Here is a 17,133-nt window from a genome sequence, read left to right as displayed (position 1 = left end):
ACAGCCGAAAGAACAGTATTTCCAGGACCAACTGCAAACCACACAACATAATTTTAAAAAAACAACAGGGGTCTGAGAAATGGCAATACACCTATGAAGTTGACCCTGAGACGCTCTGCTTTTCCTGTTCCTGTTCCAGTCTCAGGAACTTTTGCTCCTCTCTCAGCAAAACTTACAGGGCAAGTTCAGGCACTCAGATTACAACCAACTGCCCAAACCAGACCTAGACCTGCCCAAACACCAGAAGAGTCTGAAGAGCTTAATACTACCTCTCCCCACCTTCCTATCCACCCCCCACCAAAGAAACAGTGTTAATGTTGAATTTATGAATATCCACTCCTCACCCCATCCCTAATCTACCCAAAATCCCCTCATGGAGATTCTGAAGGAACTATTTTTCAAGTCTTGCTCTAATGAAGTCTAATTTTTCAATTACTGTTTAGTGTATTAATACCACCAGCCAGGTGGAATAACTAATGACAAACAGATTAACAGTCCCAAAGCAAAACAATCTGGTAGGGCTTTTTCTGTGAAGGGCCACAGACCACAGTGGCACCCAACTATTTAGAGCTTGTTCCTGTAAATCCTCAAGAGAAAACAGCCTTGAGTTCCTTGAGCCCAGGGAAAGAAAGATGGTCTCAGGATCCCTATCAAAAAAGGTACAGGAAAAAGCTGCCCTCCTAACAAGCCAGATATGGAAGCACAGACAGATGTATAGCATCAGAGAAGGTTATGCAGTTCACCAGCTTCACTTTACCAGAGAAGAGAAAATGAAACAGAGAAGGCAAATGTCCTGCCCAAAGTCACACAGCTTAATCCAGAGCTGCACGTGGAACCAAAGCTCCTCTTCCTTCTGAGTCCTGTGCTCTTTACTGCTCACACACAACTCGGTGCACATCAGTAATGACAATGACCAATCTAAACAGGGAAAAACCCAGAAATGAAAGCCAAGGGAATCAGGACTCCATTTCAGAGACCAAGGTTATCATCCCATCTCACTGGCAGGAAAGAACTATTCAGTGCCAATTTATTTTGAATACCATATTTTAGCCATATTTGCATGCTTCAGTTGCTTCTAGAATTTGGGGATTTGAAGCCAATCAATACAAACTTTTGGGGGATGGGAATGGGAAAAGACCCTGACCATTACTTTGTTAGCTTATTTCCGCATCTTAAAAAAGGTTCACTGGGACTTCCCTGGGGCGCAGTGGTTAAGAATCCGCCTGCCGATGCAGGAGACATGGCTTCAATCCCTGGTCCAGGAAGATCCCACATGCCATGGGGCAACTAAGCCTGTGAGCCAGAACTACCGAGCCTGCGCTCTAGAGCCCGCGTGCTGCAACTACTGAAGCCCGAGCACCTAGAGCGTGTGCTCCACAGCAAGAGAAGCCACCGAAATGAGAAGCCCACGCACCGCAAGGAAGTGTAGCCCCTGCTTGCCGCAACTAGAGAAAGCCCGCACGCAGATCAACGCAGCCATAAATACATACATAAATATATACAATAAGGTTCGCTAACTTTGCAAAAGGGTGACTGTAGACTTCACACCCTACAGGAGTCAATCTAACATATGAATATTTAATGCAATCCAAATCATCTTGTTACAGCAGGTGCCACTTGTCATAGTTACTCTGTCACACACAAGGGAAGGAACCTTAAAACGTCCCCACAGGGCCCAATACAAAGAAGCCAGCCTTGGTCCTGACTGCTTTCTCTCTTCTCTCACCATCATCCCAACCTTCATCAGCCCAGTTCTCTCATGGAAAGCAGAGAAACATGAAGCCCTCACAACTAGTGCCGTCTCAGTGTGGTTTTCCTGATCCCTCCTACTTGAGAGAGCTCCAAGAGTCCTGTGTTTCAGCCAGCCCAGAATTTCTGCCAGTAGGCATACCCATAAGCCCAGGATTCCTGTATTTGTTTCCCAGGAGTCGGAAATATCATTTGATATTTCCACAGCAGGAACTAACAGCCAAGCTTCTACAATCAAATCCACCTTGATCCTGGACTACATATTCTATCGGATTTTTTACTTTGATGAGTGTAGTCTACCAGCTCAAGGTACTACAGCTAAAAAAAAAAATGCTTTACACGAGGTTCAAGAACATAGGTGACTGAAAAGTATTTCATCAGTAGCAGGATTCAACACCTTGAGATACAATACTACTTATGGAAAGGCATAAAGGAAAAGTTTGTTTGATGGGATCCAACCAGCTCCTGTGAAAAAAGACAGAGCCACAATACACACACATACCTAATCTTTATTCCATAAAGATTCAGAGTCAAATGAACATTACCACCTTAGCTGTGTTAATCAAGTCCCTGCAAAATACTTTTTTTTAAACATCTTTATTAGAGTATAATTGCTTTACAATGTTGTGTTAGTTTCTGCTTTGTAACAAAGTGAATCACTTGCAAAAAACTCTTAATTCAAGACTGAGTTAGGGAAAGAAGAGGAAAAACCAAGATCTTATTATTTAAGAATGCTTAAGAATAGGGCATCATGGCCTGACAAGTAGTTTATCCTTAAGTAGCAAAAAGGAATTCAGAACGAAATCCACCCACCTACAACCTTCATCTAGATGACACGCCTGAAGCAACCCACAAAACTGGAAGTTGCACTGTCTCTTCTACAAGTGAATGCTCACCAGCCCATGCTCTGGGTCTCAGGAGAACAGGCAACTGAACTGAAATCCGACAGGAATCTATGTTGTGTGAAGTGCTAGGCCTGTTAATGTTAAAAGGGAATAAGAAAATTCGCACAAAGGCAGCACAGACAAGCTTCCAAACAGGGACTGTATCTACTTTCCTACCATTTATCCAGCACAGAACATAGTGCCTAGTACATAGAAAGTGCTCAAATATTTGTTTAATGACTGAAAAACAGAAACTACTATACAGCAAAAATTGGTTTTACCAAAAAAAAAATTTGCTTGAATATCCCCGAGCTGAAAGAATTCAAATTAATTTTTGTTTTTAAATGAGCCTTGACTTACCCCAAATTATTTCATCTAATGGTTTAAGAAAAGTAAATTTCTTAGCCTCCTTTCCCCCTCACCCCCAAAAGGGAAAAAATGAGGGGAAGGAGGTAAACTATAGAATGACCCAGAGAGAAGAAGATGTTCTAAGACAAAATTTGTCCTCCAGACACTAGGAATCTAATTTAAAATTCCCCTATTTCTTGCCCAGATGTAGAACATCATGGAAGACATGGAGTCAAGGCACAGACCTCTAAACCTGCTACCTGACATAAATATTTTCAAAATTCCCAGCTCAACGTAAGAGTAGAAAAGCAGTTCTAAGATGGGGAGGGAATACATCTAATTAGGCCGCCGAAGTGAACAAAATGTGAACAAAATCTCATAGGACAAAGGTACAACTGGGTACTGCTGGGAGAGGGGCAGACATGAAGGAAGACTTTTTCCTGCTTTGAAAAGACAGATGACTCCAAAGAATACCCAATATTCCTGACCAAAGCACTGACGACAGAACATGATGAAGAGGAGGAGCAAAATAAAACAGAATGCATAAAAACACACCTAAAAGTTGTAATTTCTAAGCAAGTCTTAAGTATCATTGTAGGTCATATCTTTGTTATCTTGGAAGATAGAAATAAATGGAACTTAAAATGCAAAGAAAAAAACTGGTTGACCTCTATTTCAAAGCTGTAAAATGAATGATGACAAAATAGAAAACTAGGCTTTTTGATATTTCCAGGAACAAATGATAAATTTCACCAAGCCAAGCCTTTAAGAAACAGCCCCTCTCAAGATCAAAAAACTTGTCCTTCCCTTTAAATTGAGCTGCTCTCCCCGAAGTTCAATTAACAAAAGAAAGTGTTAACATGTAAACAAAGAATGAAGCCAGCCTTCCTTAAAACAGAACACCTAAATATGAAATTCTCTTTCAGAAAGCTTCCAGTTCTCAGAAAGTTTTTTCCTACCCCCTCTGATAAAGATCCCACATTTGCCACTCAATAAAACGGTCAGTAAAATAATTTCAATTCTGCAAAGCGAACAGGGTCAAAATTACTCAAGACAAACGCATCTTCAGAGCCATCAAAGAAGTCATTTATACCATCAGGAAAGTCACAAAACCAAAACAAACAGCAAACCCATTGTAGAGAAAAACTCAGCTACTGTTCTGACAACACAGAATCTATTTCAGTCTGCATAAAACATAACAAGCAAAATAAATCCAAGGTACAAGCAAAATGCCACTGCCTCCTCTTTTGTTTCGGGCACAATGTAACAAGGGCAGCCTGTCTGGGACCCTGCTCCTGCTGATACAGTATTGCTGCTTAAACCTCCCTCCTCAAGGTCACAGCCAATTTCAGCTCTGGAATAAAAGGCAGATAGTGGCAGCGATGGTTTGGGTTATCACTGGCAGAAAAGCAGAGTGTAAAAGTTTATGAGCTCATCAGGATTGTTGTACCATTACATCAGAGGCAATTATAAATGGCCAAGAGCAGGAGATGGGGAGCCAATCAGATCACAGATAGGATGTCAACCTAAGACCAACTGTCTCCTGGCTTTGACAGAAGGATTTTACCTCCATAATTCAAATCCCAAACCAAAGCAATCTGCACTTACTACTCCAATCACTCAGCTGTTTACCAGCACTTCCAGGGAGAAGCCCAGGCCACTGGGCCGACGGAGACTAAGACAGGAGACTGCCCGGGCTGCCCTGGGTGGACCGCAGCCGGCCTCTAGCTGCTCCCAAGTAGGCCCCTGCCCTCCCTCGAGGTCCCCCCGAGCCCGAGGGGCCCCTCCTTGAAAACACAGATGGGGACCGGCCTAGAAGAAGGTGGGCGGTGGGGGGTGGAGCAGAGAGGAGCTGCAGGTGAGCAAAGAACTGTCCACTCAACTCCAGACCTCCTAGCACTGCCTATACCCCTAACCTGACCCCCCAGCACCCCGTCACCCCGGGCCGGGCCCTTTCCCGCACACTCTGCTCCGCACCCCCTGGAAGACTCCCAGAGCTGGAAGGGACCAGGGTAGAGGAAGAAGGGGAGCAGACACCTCAGGGAAAGCCCCACACAAAGGCTGAAGGAGGGAAAGAGAGGAAGGCAGACAGGCAGCCATTTTAAGAGGGAAGAGCGAGACAATGGCAGCTCCCCAGCAGTGGGGGCCCCGGACTGGGGGTAGCCCACGGCTGTGGCCTGCTCCCCGCCGCCGCCCCCCACTCCCAGGACCCCGCTCGCCCCAGCCCCCTCCCCACTCAGCCGTGTACCTGCGGGGTCCGGGCGAGCGGCTGACCCCCGCCGCCGCTGCTCCCGGGGCTCATGGGCGCGTGGTGACTCCTTTGTTGGGCTCCTCCCGAGGCGGCCGCCGCCGCCGCAGCAGCAGCAGCAGCAGCCCCCCAGCACTGCGAGGCCATGTCCGCCGGGCCCTTGCTGGCGCCCCCGTCCTGGGGCCCGCCGCCGTAGTCGCCCCCGGGGTAGCCCTGGTAGCCCCGGGCCGAGCTGGGCGACGTGAGCAGTTGGTTGAGGGTAGGGGTGGCGGTGGGCTGGGGGGTTCCCCCTCCGGCCGCTGTGGGGCCGCCTCCCCCCATGGCCCCGAAGCGCTGCTGAGCGAAGGACGAAGACGACGAGGAGGCGGAGGCGCTGGAGGAGGGAGGCGGCTTGGAGCCGGCGGCCGCCGCCGCGCCGGACCCCGGAGTGCCACCTCTCGGGGAGCTCAGCGCGTAGGCCTGGGGGGGCGGGGGGTAGGCGCTGCGGTTGGGGTAGTAGGAGTTGTACTGGTGGTTGGGGAAGCCGTGGTCGTGCGAGTTCTGCTGGGGCCCCGCGTAGGGCTCCAGGCCCCCGCCGCCGCCGCCGCTCTGCAGCGCTGCCAGGCCAGGGCTTTGTTGTCCGCCATGTTGTTGGTGGAAGACGGCGGCCGCCGCGGCGGCGACGGCAGACGGGCTCCGGCCGTAGGGTTGCCCGAAGCCGTAGGCTGGGGGCGGCAAGGCGGCCGCGGCTGAGTGAGGAGGCGCCCCCACCCCGTCGCTGCTGCCGCCGCCACCGCCGCCGGGCGGCTCCGTGAGGTTATTGTTCAGGGCGGGCCTAGGGCCCGCGTTCCCGTTCGAGTTCTTCAGGTCCGGCTCCGCGCCGGGCCCGCCACCGCCGCCGGCTCCGCCGCCGGCTCCGCCGCCGCCGCCACCCCCATTGCTCTCAGCCCCGTCCTGCAGCTCCTTTCCCAGTGGCTGCGGCGGCCCCACGGCGGGGCCCTCGCTTTCCTGCCCGGCGGCTGCCTTCATTTCCCCGCGCTCGGCCGCTACCGCCGCCGCCTCGCCCCCCGCCTCCTCCCGCTGCTGCTGCTCCGCTTTCTTCAGCTCCGAGGGCGGCGGCGGCGGGTTGCCCAGGCTGCTGGCGGCGGCGGGGGCGACCTGCGCGGCCATGATCCCCGCTGTCTCGTCCGCGGAGAGACCCGGCCCTGTCTTCGTCTTCTTTCCCCCTCCCACCCCGCCCCGGGGCCGAATCCCCCGGGCTGCCCTCCCCACTCGCCCGGGCGGGCCTCGCGGGGCTCCGCTGCTGCGCTGCGCTCGCTCGCTCCTCTCCCCCCCGCCCCGCCGGCTCAGGCTCCGGGCTGGCGGCGGCGGAGGAGGAGGAGGCGGCGGCGGCCGAGGCGCCGGCGGCTCAGCTGCTCCCGGCTCTGTAGGCTCGGGACCCGGCTCTCCCGGCTCATTCCCCCCAAGCCCTTGCCTGGGAATGAGGGGGGCGGTGGAGGCTCCGCTCCCCAGGGCCTGGCCCCGCTGTGACTCTCCGCTTTCTGCTGCCGGAGAAAGGAGGAGGGAGGGAGGGAGGGAGGCAGGCGAGGGGGAGGGGGCGGAGAGGAGGGAGGGAGGGAGGGAGGGAGGGAGCGGGGGGAGGGGGACCCGGGACGGGCGGGCTGGAGGGCGCGCGGCAGCAGCCCAGGCGCCGGGAGGTAGAGTCGGAGCGTAGGCCGGGCCGGGCGCCCTGCCTCCCCACCCCGGCCGCGGCGCGGGCTGAGGTTGCTGCGCGGCAGCGGGCGGGCGAGCGGGCGGGCGGCCGGACTGAGCGGCTAGAGCGCCCCACTCTCCTCCGAGTCCCCCTCACTCCGACACGAGGCTCAGCACTGCCATTTTACCCAGCGCCGTCGCGGCCGCCTGGCAAACCCGGAGCGGAACGCGGAGCGGGCGCAGGCCGTGGAACGGACTCGCTCCCGTCCCTTCACAAAGGAGGAGGGGAGAGAACCAGCCGCGGCGGCGGCAGGCCCTCTGCCGCTTTCGCTCGGCAGCGCCGCCGCCGAAGGCTTCGGGGAAAACCCGGCCCGGAGCTCGCGCCTCTCCGGAGCCTGCGCCGCCTCCCTCCTGGCGTTCCTATCCAGGTCGGTCCCCTCCAGGCCGCGCGTAGGGAAGCGGGCAACCGTGAAGTTTACTCGGGGCTGCAAAATTGGCCTGAGCCCGAGACCGCGGCCGCCTCGGCCCAGGCCTGACCCCCTGGCAGCGGGCCTGGTCTCTTGGCTGCTACTTAGCACCTCTACAGCACTTTTCTTCTTCAAAACCTTTTACAAACCCGCTCCAAAGAACCAGCTGAGCCTTACAGTTTATCCCCTTTGCAAGCTGCATGGAATGACAGATCATTGTTTTAGACTTTCCGTTTTCCCACTCCTCTGCCCTCATTAGCCAGTCCTCACAAGACCCTGGGGGCATGAGGTCTATTATCTCCATTTTACAGAATCAAGACAGAGTGTAGGGGACTGCCCTGTCACTTAAAGTCAGAGCAGAGGAGGGTGGCTTTAAAAAGCAGCAGAGTCCCCACAGCTGCCCCTAACTACTTAGCATTAAAAACAAACAAAAAACAGTGGTCAAGGGCTTCCCTGGTGGCACAGTGGTTAAGAATCGGCCTGCCAATGCAGGGGACACAGGTTTGAGCCCTGGCCCGGGAAGATCCCACATGCCACGGAACAACTACGCCCGTGAGCCACAACTACTGAAGCCCGCGTGCCTAGAACCCGTGCTCCACAACAGGAGAAGCCACAGCAATGAGAAGCCCGCGCACCGCAACAAAGAGTAGCCCACACTCACGGCAACTAGAGAAAGCCCGCGCACAGCAACGAAGACCCAATGCAGACAAAAAAATTTTAATTAATTAATTAATTAAAAAAAAAAACAGTGGTCAAGTTGTGCCATATTCAACAATGTGATCAGAACATCAGAATGGGTTTGAGATCAAAGCTGGCCATCTCAACACTGACTTAAAATAGTCACCACTGAAGCTACTTTGAGGGCATATGACAGCCTTCTAGCGGGAGAACACAAGCCCCACCTTTGCCCACAATGACCAAGAGCCCCAGTCTCCAAAGACAGTACCTGTAAGACTGTAAACAGATCACAGAAGAGGCTTCAGGGACTGGAGGAACCTAAGTGTTCAAAGAAACCACTGCAGAAGAGGGATGACCAAATGGAGGAAACTATTTTCTCCTTAAAGAGAGAAAAGGTGCAGTCTAACAGGTCACTTAGAAAACAGATACAACCCAAATTTGTTTTCTGTCCTACACTGTAAAGAATCATCAAAGTTTACCATTACATTCTAAGAGATGCTGATTGAGCTGGAGGCATACATAGAAAATTCTAGATCCACAGGCCCCACCAAATCCCAGAAGCAGCCTTTTCCTCCTCTGGCTGACTTGGAATGCTCTGACATGACAGGCTACAAAAGCCAGAGGGGATTCCAGCTCCTCACCAAGCCCAAGGCTGCCTTGGGAGAGGCCAAGCCAGCTAGTCACTAGACACCAGGGCCTTTTTCCCACTTAGATTCTGTAAATGGAGACTTCATGGCCACAGAGCCATTACCTTAGAACTTGCAGAATCTGCAGGCCCCTGGAGTTTTGGCCATGCCACTGGTCACTGTGAATAATTCCGAAAACCTGAACTCATTCTTACCCCCAAGGAAACCTAAGAGCATCTTACACTAAAAAAGCAAAAACTTCCTACTGGTGTTTTCTTTCCCCCCAAGCCAAGAACCAAACCGGCCTACCAGGATCTGACTGACTGGAATGGACCAGTGCCCTCCTTTCACTCACAGTCCTCAGGGGCAACAACTCGCCTGGTGCATTAGGTCCTAGAAACCAGATTATAGGCTGCCTCTTAAATGGAGCTTGGCTATTTAATCAACTGCCTCTGAGCTGGCAAACAGTCCTGAGTCCTGCACACAAATGAGGAATTTTTTACATGCAATTACCCTGCCATTTCCCTCGGAGGTGGAGTATAATGAGAAACCTGGAGCCCAGTGAAAATCTGAAAGCCAGAATGAATTTGTCTCCAGAGGAAGCCCTCATCCCCTTTCTTCAATGGCTGTGAAATTTGGAAAGTGCCAAAATCCCTGTCCGACACGTGGGCAGGCTGTTTTGAAAACAGCCACCATTTTTGTCTAGCAATAAAGTGCGCAAAAAAATCTCTCCACCTGGATTGGAGGAGGTAGTAATGTCGGATTTCTCCTTTCCCACTTTTTTTTTTTTTTTTAATCTCAAATCCTTTAGGGTCCTCTTCCACCCCTACCCTTAGAGCCCCACATCACTATCCCGAGTTGACGGGAACTTTCTTAGAAACTGGCCCATCAGCTTTCCCTAGGGGTAATGGCTGCGGGAAAGGGGGGGAGGGGAGGAACTGGGCACGTGGCTGGCCCGAGCTCCGAGACCCGGGTTTGGGGCTGTGGGTCCTCCCGTTGGAGTTTTCTTCCCCACGGCCCCTGCCTTTTAACCCCACACCTAGGCAGCTCAGGAATCCCGGCGCCGATTGGAGAACTAGGACTAGGACAGCGCTACCCGCACGAAAGCTCCTTTGCCACCAACAGCCTGATGGCAAATATGGACTGAATCGTTGACATGGAAACCGGACTAAAGTCTCGCTCGCTCCGTCACAAGAGAGTTCTTATCTCCGTCCCCGACCGCACGGCACTTGGCAAACGTGGACTGGATCTCCAGCCCGGAGGATCAGGCCGAGTTTTCTGCGCGCAGCATAAACTCCCGCAGCTGCCGCAGCCAAGGAAGGGGGCAGGGCTGCCAGGACAAACCGACTGAAAATGGCAGAAAATGGGCTCTCATTTTATCTGGCTACACAGTGTGCATGGATTGGGCCCGAGAGTAAGGGAACAGCCTATTAAAATCCACGCAGTCAACTGCAAAATGTGGAACCGAGGCCTGGAGGGTTTGCTAAGAGAGGGAAACGTTTGCAGGGAGGACAGCCCTTCCTCTCCGGCAATTTGCTTCCCAAGTGTCCGAAATACAAAATTCAACAAACAAACAAAAGATCGGGCCCGGCTCCTTCCTTTCCCCACTCTTTTTGAAGGAAGACGTTTAAGCCCAGGGACCCAAGTGAAGGTTTGCCTCGGTTCTGAACTAAGGCGCGGCGAGATAGGTGGAGCGCCGGCTTGTAGCCTCACACGCGTCCCCGCCGCGCCGAAGCAAGCAGATACCCAGCGGAGCTCTCCCGAGTGCGAACTGGAGCTGCGAGTTTGAGCAAAAGGGCAACTATGTCAGTTGACGGAAGCCAGAAGCAGAGCTCAAAGCCTGGCGTGGATTTCCGTCTGGAGCTGTCTGTTTCTTAAAGTTTGTAACTCCGTGTTCTGAAACAGCCCCAGCGGAGGCTTTGGGAGCAGTGTGAAAGTCTAGCAGTACCATCTGACAGCGAGCTGCAAAACTTTGGACTGCATATTAAGCGAGGAAAGTGGATTGAAGCAAGAGTCAAGGCAATTCATTACATTACCGGCTTCCAGGCGGGAGCTGTAAGATACGAACTGGATCGCCACGGAGAAAAATGGAATGGAGTCCGAATGGCGCTCAACAGCCCTGGTAAAATTGCGCTTGCCCAGCACCTAGAATTCCAAAGGAGCAACCCCAGAGGTATCAAGCATGGTGGGCGCTCAACAACTCCTTGTCTAGATCCTTCTTCCATTCATCTCAGAGTTTTAAAATAAACAATTTGAAGGAATTTACATTTCAGAATAATAAGGAACACATTTTGAGCAATGTTAATTTCTGAATGAGGCTTTTTTTTTTTTTTCTTCACCAGAAGAGTAGCTCTGCAAAAAAACCCTTAGGTATAAGTCAACTTGCTTTTTTTGTACCAATATAAGAATTACCCTCACCATCACCTACCCCAAAACAGAAATCTAAAATAAAATTAAATAAATAAAGGTCCAGGCTAGTTTGGTTTGTGGTGGCTTTCAAACAAAGCAAGCACCCAGAGTCAATCTAACATGAGGGAAAAGGCACAAACTCTCTCACACTCTAATATATACATTTTCCTTAACCACTTATCTCATTGGTGAGCTTGTTGATGATTCTTTTGTAAAAGATAGAGTAAAACTATTAATAATATTTTAAAGACAAACAAACCAACCCAGACTGGAGTTTTATAAAACCACTGGGCAGATCAGGAATTTGGGCATTTCTGCTGAGCCTCACTGAAGGTTTGTGTTCACCAACTGACACAAAAATAGTGCAGATATGAAAAACCTACTTACAAAGAAGCTTGAAAGCCACTTTACAGTCCATCAGAAGAGACACGACAATTTTGTGTTTGGTACTTATTACACAAAGCTGTTTTTAGATTTGGAGAGCTAAACACTAACAACACTACCAAGGAAAGATAAGGTCAGCAATCTTAATACTGAAGGTATTGCTCACAGGAACAGTAAGAGTCTGTTTTCTTTGACTTCCCATATTAAACCAATATAGGCTGCTTTTGTTCTGCTTTATTCTTTAAAACCAATCTAGAAAATTTCACACATGTAAAATGATTGTAGGGGAAATTTTTGAAAGTTGAGAGTAGAGAAGAAAATCAGAAGGAAAATCAAATATTCTAGGTGAGTATTTCTTTCAGCCCTGATTGCATAGAACTTTCTTACACTGCCATTTTACTAAGATAGGAAAAAAAGTCAGAGAGTGGGGAAGTTTCTCATAGTAACTCTGGAATGGATCTGGAATGGAGTCTTTTGCTCCAACACAAGTCTGTAGAAGAGAGGTGGAAAGAGAAGGAAAAACCCAGTGAGCACTGACAAAATGGAGGGAGGTAGGCATGCAGTCCTGTGAAACAGGATAGGAGCCTAAAACAGCAAGTGTGCAACACAGCCACCTCAAGAGAATACTCCAGCATGATCATCCCAGGCTTTTTATGTAAGCATCAAGGAAAATCCAAAGGAACTTATTAAGCATTAAGGCAGGAAGTGAATGACCCTTAAGGGAAAGCATTCTGACTAGCTTTAATAGAGTGTAAATCCGTCTATCCCTACTGAAAAACGGCTTCTTCCAAAGATAAAAGTGGACCAAATGAAAAAGTCTGCTGCGGGGTACTGTAGTAGTAGTGGTGCAATACTCCAGTGAAATGCAGAACTTACCAATGACACCAAGGGAAAGCTGCCAGGAAAAATTACAGTGGGTTTTGGCACTTTTCCAAATTATCACTTTCTGCCCTGAAATTTAACAACACTGAAACTGGATTCAGAAGCTACCAGAGTGGCTGGGGGTGGGGACCAGCAGGTTGGTTCTAATTGGCCTACCCTTCCAAAGAGACTACTGGAGGCCTGGGTATAAGTGTGTTGTTCTTCCAGTCTTACTGCGGAGGGAGAGAACAGGAGACAAAGGCGAAATAACCTAACACATTTCATCAAGCCTACCCAACAGGCCATTTAAAAACAGCACTGAAACACACACACACACACACACATTCCTCTCCACCACAGTGTGTTTTCATTAATAGAGTCCATCTACAAACTATGTTCAAACAAAAGAATACACAATATCACACAACATTAGGTACTATTTTTGCCCCAAACACCAAGATCAGGATATAGAATACACATTTTTTAATGCGGTCCCTTTTGACCTCAGAACAAAGTCCAAGAGCCCATTTAAGTATTTTTTTTCCCATAGTCAGTCACGTTTACTTAAAAATATGGCACTCTGTCCAGAAAAACCTGGAGTTCATGGCTGATGTTGTTCCACTTTAGCCCAGCTAAAGTTGGAAGTCCAAAGTATCTAGAAAAGAAGGATTCTAGTTGACTCCGCACGTACTCTCTGGTTTTTTATGAACTAGCAGCCAGTGTTTCCAGGATGCAATCATAGGAGAATTGAGATACTACATAGCCTTCATAAGATATTCTCTAGGAAGATGCTTAGAGGTAAGGAGGTCGCAACCTGATTGGCTACTGAGGATTTTTAGTAATCCATTATTAGCACAATTGGTAACTATTACAGAGAGTTTAGGCAGAAACTGTTTTATAAACTTAACCAAGGGTGCACAGTCTCCACGTTGAATATTCACCTTTCATGATGAAGCAACTTTATGCACCTGCCCTTCTTCAGCAATCCTTGAGCTGCATGTGCTGTTCTAACCCAAATTCCACCAAAATGAGTCTTCTACTTAGGCTCGGTACTCCTGTGAGCATGTTATTCTTTCAATTAGAAATTAATAGTATGACTATTGCCAATAAGATCAATCCAAAGCCATATTTATAAACTTCATTAAGAAACTTGTTCCTTGCTCTAACTATCAACTGGAATACTTATTAATGCTATCCTTGGCAGTAGACATTTCTAAAGTCCCACAATAAAATTCATAGGAGAGCCCTGCAGTAGAATAGTGCTAGGGGTAAATACAGGAGCAAACAGAAGCAGTCATGCTGAGCCATAACCATTCACTGACATCACCTCTTGACTGCCAGTGAGTGATTCATATCCTCAGTGTTCTGCTAATTAAAGATTAATTAAATTTAGTAAATTCTTCACCACTGCACACATTGTACTATCTAACTGTCTTTCCCTCACCTCTATCTGGTCCCCCCACACACACACACCTCTGACATCATGTTTTGGTGTGTGATGCCAAAATATGAGAAATGCTTAACAGGAACAATACAAGAAACATTTTCTTTTTTGTATTTTTAATTTATTTATCTATTTTTGGCTGCATTGGGTCTTCGTTGCCATGCGCGGGCTTTCTCTGGTTGCTGCGAGTGGGGACTACTCTTCGTTGCAGTGTGCGGGCTTCACATTGCAGTGGCTTCTCTTGTTGTGGAGCACGGGCTCTAGGTGTGTGGGCTTCAGTAGTTATGGCTCACGGGCTCTAGAATGCAGACTCAGTAGTTGTGGTGCACGGGCTTAGTTGCTCCACAGCATGTGGGATCTTCCCGGACCAGGGATCGAACCCATGTCCCCTGAATTGTCAGGCCATTCTTAACCACTGCACCACGAGGGAAGCCCTCTATTTTATTTAAAGTTTTTACTTCTAGGGAATTCCCTGGTGGTCCAGTGGTTAGGACTCTGTGCTTCCACTGCAGGGAGCAAAGGCTTGGTCCCTGGTCAGGGAACTAAGATCCTTCATGCTGCACGGTGTGGCCTAAATAAATAAATAAATAAAGTTTGTAGTTCTATACTTTCAACCACAGAACACACACACTCGTGTGTATATATATATACATTTTTTATATATATTTATATATATATATTTTTTTTTTAAGGGATGAAAAATGCTGGCCAGGACTAGGGTTATACCAAACATATTCTACACTGTCATTTTCCAAACTACATGAAACAGAACAAAAACATGGAGAAGAAGGAATTTACAGGAATGAAGTACTACAAAGACACTGAAAACTCTGTTAGAGATGTTCTTCTTGGGAGTGACTGGGGGTGGAGGACGAAGAAACGGAAGACAAGAGTTAAAGGAGGATAACCTACCTAATATTCAAGGCAAAGAGCCTACAATTGGATAGTATCTCAACATCTGAGACAAAGGTCCAGGCTTTCATTCTAAGTCAGACTTCCAAAAGGCTATATCCATTTATAGACTGTAATGATCAAGATTTCAGACCTACAAAATCTAATCATATGGACTATGTATGCTCTGAAGCATCAGAGCAGAGGTTCTCCATGAGTCAAATGACTGTCCTTTCACTGTGATGCTTTGAAACCAGTCTAGAAGTTTCCACTTTTTGATTTTGGATGTCAATCCTCTCATTCAGTTTACTGTAAATGGAAGGTTCTCTGACAATTACCCTGCTGTGATGTACAACATTGTAATATACACTACTTTTGTACCTCCTATAAAGTACAGTGTAGGATGATGTCTAACTAACAGGAAAGATAGGCCTTTTTCCTTCAAAATTGATAAGTTCCTAACTCTCAGGGCAAGATCCCTCATTTTCCAAGAAAGTTGATGAATAAAGAGGAAAGAGGAACAGGGGAAAACTTAAGACATGGCAATTCCCATTCTATGGGACCTTAAAGAGATTTTGGTGAGTACAAAGAAAATAATGGATGTTAAAAATACTTGAGGGCTTCCCTGGTGCTGGTGCCGTGGTTGGGAATCCGCCTGCCAGTGCAGGGGGCACGGGTTCAAGTCCTGGTCCAGGAAGATCCCACGTGCTGCGGAACAACTGAGCCCGTGCGCCACAACTACTGAGCCTGCGCTCTGGAGCCCACGAGCCACAACTACTGAGCCTGTGTGCTGCAGCTACTGAAGCCCGCAAGCCTGGAGCCTGTGCTCCACAATAAGAGAAGCCACCGCAGTGAGAAGCCCACAGTGAGAAGCCCGTGCACCACAACAAAGAGTGGCCCCCACTCGCCGCAACCAGAGAGAGCCCGCACGCAGCAACGAAGACCCAATGCAGCCAAAAATAAATAAATAAATTAATTTTTTTAAAAAAGTACTTTGAGATCACTGGCCTAATTATCAAAGGTATTATTATTAATATTACTAATGCTCTTACACTCAGGTTATATTTTAGTCATTTTCCCCCCTTGGGGAGAATAGAATTAAGATAAGTTCTCTCCTCCTGTTCACCTTCTCCTACTCTCTTTCTGTTTGTGTCACATAGGCTCTCACGATGGGTAATTGTACTTGGACTAAATGGCACAAAAATGTCCACAGGGCACAATCTATGCCACACTGGCTGCTCTCTAAGCTCAGGCTTCTGTACATAACAGTGCTCATGCCAGGGATTCCTGCATAGACTAGAACCCAGTCCTCCTAAGGCAGCTATGTGGAATTATGAGATATTTGTTTTACCTATTTGGCTGACTCTGGGTTTAGAATGGTCTTTGGTCTTTATAACAAGAGAAACAACTGTCCACCAAAATGAATGGCTAAGATGCACCAAATGAAATAATGTCCTTAATTGGTCGGATAAGAAAGGAAAGAACAAGCCGACTTAGAGTCCACTTCATTGCAACTCTTCACCAGAATCCTGGTGCTAGATGAGGAAACAGGATACAGCCTTCCAACATTTTGATCCTTGCTGTTGAAGAGAAGAATTTGATCTTTAAGATCAGTGTTTAGGGGGTTTTTCAAAATTAGTGACCTGGGAAGTCCCCAGCCAGCAGCTAGCACTTCCTCACTCCATGAACACGTGACTGTCCCTTTCAGGGGGCTGGTGTTTCCAGTCCAGCCTTTCTGAGGCCCTCATGCAGTAGTGACACAAAACAGAACAGTTAACAGAAGAAATCCTAAATATTCAAAGCTGCACTGAAGACATAGATCCTCTTGTTTCCTTCTTCAAATTTCAAAATATGTCTTCAACACAATTCTCCATAAAACAAAATTTTTGATTTGTTTTTGCATCTTCAAAACCAGTTTTCTACTACAGTGTTTACAAAAGTTAGAGTGATGTTTACCTTAAATTCTAAACATTTACCAGCTGACAGCATTAGAGTCTTCTATAATGTAAAAAAACAAATAGAGAAGAAAACAAGTTCTTAAGTCTCCATACTGCTTAGGCCTTCATATAGCTAATGCTGAGTACACAGTGATAGAAAGGTGTTGGCAAGGGGTTAAATTTACAAAAGTGTTTTAAAAAAATTTAAAAAAACACAAGAATGATTTAACAAGAAGGAAGAAATGAATTTCACTAATGCTGTATGCCAGGAACTTGCCAGTGACAATTAGTATTTGCTACATATTCTTCCAGAAACTAGGAAAATCAAGGAGATAAAGTCAGCCTAAAAGTCGAAAGAATATAAAAACAAAAGGAAGCAAATACGTTGGGCAGCCCCTTGCAAGTCTACGACATTCAGACTGTAGCCCAAGTATAACATGGAGGAATAAGCACCTGGGTGCTTGCCTAATAGTGTAGTCCGTGGACCTCCCAGGTCAGAGCACCACAAGAAGGAAGAAGCAGCAGTCCTCACTCTA

The 17,133-nt window shown here is 48.1% G+C and overlaps 1 protein-coding gene across 3 annotated transcripts in view; it reads right to left on the bottom strand.

The window, feature by feature from the left end:
• The window catches only part of ARID1A (AT-rich interaction domain 1A), a gene marked incomplete at its 5' end in the record, with an annotated part of 70,177 nt that extends 63,799 nt beyond the window's left edge, over positions 1-6,378 (bottom strand). For all 3 annotated transcript variants that reach the window (XM_079698125.1, XM_079698127.1, XM_079698126.1), the window contains one exon: positions 5,230-6,378. In XM_079698125.1, the coding sequence (XP_079554251.1) occupies positions 5,230-6,378 (1,149 nt within the window). The remainder of the gene's footprint in view (positions 1-5,229) is intronic.
• Positions 6,379-17,133: the final 10,755 nt, after the last annotated feature.

The sequence above is a fragment of the Hyperoodon ampullatus genome, assembly GCF_949752795.1.
Source record: "Hyperoodon ampullatus genome assembly, chromosome: 2".
NCBI classification, from domain to species: domain Eukaryota; kingdom Metazoa; phylum Chordata; class Mammalia; order Artiodactyla; family Ziphiidae; genus Hyperoodon; species Hyperoodon ampullatus.
This window is presented reverse-complemented; position numbering and strand designations above follow the sequence as displayed.